The following is a 6,523-nucleotide window of genomic DNA, read 5'->3' as shown; positions in this document are numbered from 1 at the left end:
TGTAACATTTCAAAAATAACATGAAGACTAACTTCATGTTCTTCCCGGGCCGGGGTTTTTTGAGTTTCCTGTTGGTTGATATGTTGTATGCTACCATCGGTGCGCGAGGCATCATTGACTTGATGTGCGTCCTGTGAATCTGCGTCTGCTAGAATTGGTCACGGCGCAATATTAGGATTCAGCGGAGGTGCTCCAGCAGTCGGGGCAGCCACGCCATTTTCCACATGATTTTCGAGGTTGTCGTTCTCAACTCCGTTTAACAAGACAAATATTTTGACCTGAAATCAAAGGATCTTGGACAAGAAAAAGTGCGAAAAATAATGTGTATTTGTGTAATGAAACTAGAAAGAAAATAAGCACTATTATTTTTAGCCCCACGGTGGGCGGTAAACTATTTACCGTGAAAATGGTAACAATAATTAGATTTGTAAATAGGATTCTAAAAATACGTGATCTATTCCCGCGCTAGCTGCTAGAACAGTTGATGCTAATAATATTAAGTTTAATGATAAAGTGCGAGCTAAAACAAGGCAGTAATCAAATTGAAGGGCCCAATGACCGGTCATAGGGCCGATCGATGGGGACCTCGGGGTCTAGGTTCGAGTCGAGCTCGAGCTATCGGGGACAGTCGGGGATAAGATAACAATTGAAGGTAATTAAGCAAGCTCTTTGTGGCCAATACTACGGCGTACGACGAAGAACGAGTAAGAACGTGATAAATATCGAGGTGGACTCGGGCCAGTGAGAACGAACGAGTTAGAAAGAAAAGAGAGAGAGAGAGAGATTATTGCACTTGTGGAGAAATGGAGCAACATCAGTCCCTTACAAGGTAGGCTGAGTCCCCTATATATAGGAGGGGGGACTCGGTTACAAGTATGTGGAGATCAATTGCAAAGTATGGAGATGGGATGGCTTGACGTGAAGCCTCAACATAGGCTCTGGATAGGTCGGCCCTGTCAGACTTAGTCATGTGCCTTGGGAGCTTCCCCTCTGTCCTAACTTCGGTCTTCGTTTCCTCTGAGTCGGGCCTCGTCGAGCCTCGAGGCCGGGAATCGGTTGTGGCCTCCTGTCCCCGGGGTCCTGAGTCATGCTTCCGGAACAACTTGACAGCGAGAAATCATGTTTTCTGATTTTACCGCATACAATTGTCATGCTAATTATGTGAAATCTTACCTATGCTTACAACTTGGATTGCTTTTGTATGTTCCTATGATCATAAATTGTAAGGTTGACATTGAAAGTGGAAATAATGTGATATTTGTGGCCCTAAGCGCCGATGAATTGGTATGATATATGTGAAATAAAGATTCAATGAGATGATTAATGAGAAAGGAACAATGCCTAGGTAAAGCAGCCTAGTCGATCGGGCCGTGATCGGACACCATGATGCACACATGGTGGTAATGTGATGATATTGAATTCTAGAAAATGAAAATGAGATGGTTATTGAGATATATGTCTCAAATGAAGCAACCAAGCCGATCGGGTTGTGGTCGGACTCCGCTCAAGATAGCGGTGGTATTGAGAACAATGCTGAACATATGAAATGCCCTAAACTAAAGTTACGGAAATCATGTGAAAGTTGTATGATTCTTTATTTAATGATGTGGTGTTTGGTTAAAGCTTTGATTGACTCTTGTGATTTCCTTGAATTCTTGTATGATAGTTCTTTCTAATAAGATGGTGTTTAGTTATGCATACTAGTACTATTCTATGGTACTAACGTCCCTTTTGCCGAGGGCGCTACATTTTTAAATAAATATAGGTGGCTCCATAGCGGACAATTCCGATCACGCGTAGCAGAGTATCCTCCTCTCATAGTCTTGGTGATCCCCTTTTTCCTTCAAGGGGTTATGTTGCACATCTTTTGTTGTAGATTTTCACTTTTGAGGTATAGCCAGGGCCTTGTTGCCGGCGTTTTCATAATTGTCTTTTTTATCTTTAGAGGCTCCGTAGACATTTGTGTGGGTTATGTACGTGGGTTGGATGGGTCTATGAACTATGTTGTAATCTCAAACTCTTGTTTCTCTAAATTGTGATTATATGCAATCTTGGAACTTAACTATGGTTTGAGGTTGCGATATGAAATGATCTATTAATCTCTAAACGAAAGCATGTTTCCACTAATCATATTGAGTTGGGTAGAAAGTGTTAAAAAGACTTGTTCAGTTGGGTCACTCGATTGAGCGCCCGTCTCGCCTCCTGAGGTTGGGGTGTGAAAAACTTGGTATCAGAGCCTAAGGTTTTAAAGTATCCTAGGATGTCTCGAAGTCGTACCTAGTAGAGTCCTTGTTATCGGTGTGTTGTCGACCACATCTATAAGTTGGAGACTACTTGGTCATTTAGTAATAGCACCCTTCTTTGATATTCTGGATCGTGCGGCAAAACGTGTTATGAAACTATTCCCCCTCTAACTAGTGCATTGTTCTATCTTTCAGTAAATGGCACCTAAGAAGAAAGTGAGAATTGGCCAAGAAGCCAATACCTCCTCAGGGGTGGCTGATGATTCACTGCTTGATACTGCGGGTGAGGGTAGTCTCCCTGCTATCACCCTGTCTTCTATTCCATAGTAGACTACCCCAGTTCCTACACCTGCGGAGGTACCACTATCCCTCCCATTGATACTCCTGTTCTGCATCCAGCCCCAGCTTCCGGTTCTGGTATTTCTGATGGGGATCTTAGGGGAGTTATTTAGATGTTGACCCAGCTAGTGGCCTCTCAGGCCTAGAGGTCCAATGTTGCGCCCAGTTCATACAGTCAGCAAGGGGATTCCACCTGTTCCAGGGTGAATAGATTTCTTCAGTTAGACCCTCCAGTGTTTTCGGGTGCCAATCTAGAAGAAGACCCTCAGGATTTTATTGATGAGATGCACAAGACCCTTAGGGTTATGCGTGCAACTGAGATAGAGGGAGTAGAGTTGGCTGCCTATCATCTGAACGGGGTGGCCTATTCGTGGTTTGAGTTGTGGGAAGATTCCCGTGAGGAGGGGAGCCCTCCGGCGAGGTGGAGCGAGTTTGCCAATGCCTTTATAGATCATTTCCTGCCTGCTAAGACAAGGGCAACCCATGCTGCAAAGTTTGAAAATCTGAAGCAAGGTAGAAGAAGTGTGTGGGAGTACCACATGGAGTTTGCTCGCTTGTCCAAGTATGCCATTCATATGTTGCCCACAATGGAGGCCAGGGTGCGCCGGTTTGTCCAAAGCCTTAATCCTTTGACTATTAATAAGGCTTCTATGGTTGCATTGAATTCTAACATGAATTATGGGAAGATGGTACCATTTCATCAGGCCATAGAGAACCGTAAACTGAAGAACAAAATGGAGTGAGAGGGCAACAGCAAGGCCCAATCTTCGGGAAACATGGGAGAGTCACTAGGTGGGGGAATATCAGCTTTCAGGGGAGGATCATCAGGGTCGTCCCAGTCTATTGCACAGTCTTCAGCCAGTGCACTGCCATTAGGTCCCAGCCAGTAGCAACAGTGGAGTCGTTTCGGGTCTGGTCAGGGAAATAGGGGAATCCACCAGCGGGGTCGGTAAGTAGAGAGATCCCAGTTACAAGAGAGGTCCCCGTGCCCCAGGTGCGGGAAGATGTACTCATGGATTTGCTATCTGGATTTACCCGTATGCTATGGATGTGGGATGAGGGGTCATATTTAGAGGCATTGTCGTGTATCTCGCCAGGGAGCGTGTAGGGGCACAACACAGCTAGTCAGTCCAGTAGCTGCTACATCTTCAGCCCCCTCTCTAGCTCGAGGTACCCCAGCACCCGTAGGGCATGGAGCAGTTAGCGGTGGTGCGCAGAGTTCAGGAGGACCCAGTCGGTTCTATGCTATGAGTGGTCGCTAGACTACAGAGGCTTCTCCAGATGTTGTTACAGGTATTCTGACTATCCAATCTAATGATGTGTATGCACTTATTGAGCCTGGTTCCACCTTGTCCTAAGTTACCCCTTTTGTTGCTATGGAATTTGGGATAGAACCAGAACAACTTCATGAGCCATTTTCGGTGTCTACTTTGGTTGGTGAGTATATTACGGCAGCTCGAGTTTATAGAGGTTGTGTTATTATGGTACTGGATAGGGATACCACAGCCGATCTTATTCAATTAGGGATGGTCAACTTTGATGTAATAATGGGAATGGATTGGCTTTATTCATCCTTTGGCAAACTTGATTGTCGTACTTGAACCACGAGGCTTGAATTTCCTAATGAGCCCGTTGTTGAATGGAAGGGAGATAATGTAGTGCCTAAAGGTCGGTTCATTTCTTACCTTAAGGCCACGAAGATGATCAAGAAGGGGTGTATCTATCATTTAGTTCGGGTTACAGATACCAATGCTGAGGCGCCTAGCCTTTAGTTTATGCCAGTTGTGAATGAATTTCCGGATGTCTTTCCAGATAAACTCCCTGGGATACTAGATAGGGAGATATATTTGGATCGATGTGATGCCAGGCACGCAGCCTATATCAATTCCACCTCACAGAATGGCACCGACAGAATTGAAAGAGCTAAAGGAACAACTGAAGGATTTGCTATAAAAGGGTTTCATCCGGCCGAGTGTGTCACCGTGGGGCGCACCAATCTTGTTTGTAAGGAAGAAAGATGGGTCTCTAATGATGTGTATTGACTAGCGGCAACTCAACAAGGTCACAATCAAGAAATAAATATCCTCTACCAAGAATAGATGACTTGTTTGATCAATTGCAAGGTGATACGTGTTTCTCAAAAATTGACATGTGGTCCGGGTATCATCAATTGAAGATAAAGGTGCAGGATATTCCAAAAACAGCTTGCAGGACTCGGTATGGGCACTTTGAATTTCTGGTGATGTCTTTTGGGCTAAAAAATGCCCCGGCAGCTTTCATGGATCTCATGAATCGAGTCTTCAAGCCTTTTCAAGTCTTTTTTGTGATAGTCTTCATTGACGATATTCTTGTGTATTCCCATAGTCAGGAGGACCATGTTGACCATCAGGGTAGTTCTGCAAACTCTTTAGCAACATCAACTGTATGCAAAATTTTCAAAATGTGAATTTTGGCTTGAATTTGTCGCATTCTTGGGTCATGTCGTCTCCAGGGAGGGAATTATGGTTGACCCTCAAAAGATTGTAGTAGTGAAGAATTAGCCTAGACCTACCACTCCAATAGAGATTCATAGATTCTTGGGTTTGGCTGTGTACTACAGAAGATTTGTGGAGGGGTTTTCTACTTTTGCCTCTCCATTGACTAAATTGACGCAGAAAGCAGTTAGGCTCCACTGGTCTGATGCTTGTGAAAGGAGATTCCGAGAATTGAAATCAAGATTGACTACACCATCAGTATTAGCCCTGCCAGAGGGTACAGAGGGATTTGTGGTGTATTGCGATGCTTCAAGGATCGGGATTGGGTGTGAGTTAATGCAGCACAGCAAGGTAATAGCCTACGCTTCTAGGCAACTCAAAAATCATGAAAAGAACTATCCAACCCATGACTTAGAGCTTGCGGCAGTGGTGTTTGCGCTAAAGATCTCGTGACATTATTTGTATGGGGTCCATGTGGAAGTATTTACGGATCACAAGAGCCTTCAATATATTTTCAAATAGAAGGAGTTGAATCTGAGACAAAGAAGATGGCTAGAGTTTCTCAAGGACTATGACATTGATATTCTCTATCACTCGGGGAAGGCTAATGTTGTGGCAGATGCTCTTAGTCGAAAATCTATGGGAAGTTTGGCTCATTTGGAGGCATATCAAAGGCCCTTGGCCCAGGAGGTACATCAGTTAGCTAGTTTTGGAGTTCACCTTGCAGACTCTAATGAAGGAGGAGTGATTATGCAGAATAGGGTTGAATTATCTCTTCTGACGGAAGTGAAAGAGAAGCAATTCAACGATCCATTGTTAGCACAACTGAAAGAGGGGATTCATAAATACAAGACCACAGCTTTTTCCTTTGGCATGAATGATGGTACCTTAAGGTACCAAGGCCGCCTATGTGTTCCGAATATTGACAGTCTCCGGGAAAGGATTATGGCAGAAGCTCACACTTCTAGGATTCCATGCACCTAGGTTCTAGGAAAATGCATCATGATCTCAAGGAAGTTTATTGGTGGAATAACATGAAAAAGAATGTGGCAGACTTTGTGGCAAAATGTCTGAATTGTCACCAAGTAAAGGCTGAACATCAAAGACCCCATGGATTGGCTCAAAGCATAGAAATTCAAATGTAGAAATGGGAGATGATCAACATGGATTTTGTGGTAGGGTTACCGCACACTACGCACAAGTTCGACTCAATTTGGGTGATCATGGATCGGCTCACGAAATCAGTGCACTTCTTACTAGTTAAATCTACTGACACAGCGGAACAATATGTTCAGCTGTATATCAAAGAAATAGTCAGGTTGCATGGCACTCCAATCTCAATCATTTCAGATCGAGGGGCTTAGTTCACAGCCAACTTTTTGAAGAAATTTCAGCAAGGTTTGGGCACGCTGGTAAATCTTAGCACAACTTTTCACCCTTAAACTGACGGGCAAGTAGAGCGGATGA

The 6,523-nt window shown here is 44.1% G+C and overlaps 1 protein-coding gene across 1 annotated transcript; it reads left to right on the top strand.

Annotated features, from left to right (window-relative positions):
* Positions 1–3,958: 3,958 nt before the first annotated feature.
* On the top strand, positions 3,959–6,201 carry LOC138875230 (uncharacterized). Its single transcript, XM_070154054.1, has 6 exons — positions 3,959–4,175; positions 4,395–4,539; positions 4,947–5,004; positions 5,237–5,407; positions 5,660–5,939; positions 6,041–6,201. Exons 1-6 carry the CDS (start codon positions 3,959–3,961, stop codon positions 6,199–6,201), a joined length of 1,032 nt encoding a protein of 343 aa, XP_070010155.1.
* Positions 6,202–6,523: the final 322 nt, after the last annotated feature.

The sequence above is a fragment of the Nicotiana sylvestris genome, chromosome 8, assembly GCF_000393655.2.
Source record: "Nicotiana sylvestris chromosome 8, ASM39365v2, whole genome shotgun sequence".
NCBI classification, from domain to species: Eukaryota; Viridiplantae; Streptophyta; class Magnoliopsida; order Solanales; family Solanaceae; genus Nicotiana; species Nicotiana sylvestris.
Note: the sequence above shows the minus strand (reverse complement) of the source record. Positions and strands in the feature narration are given on the sequence as shown.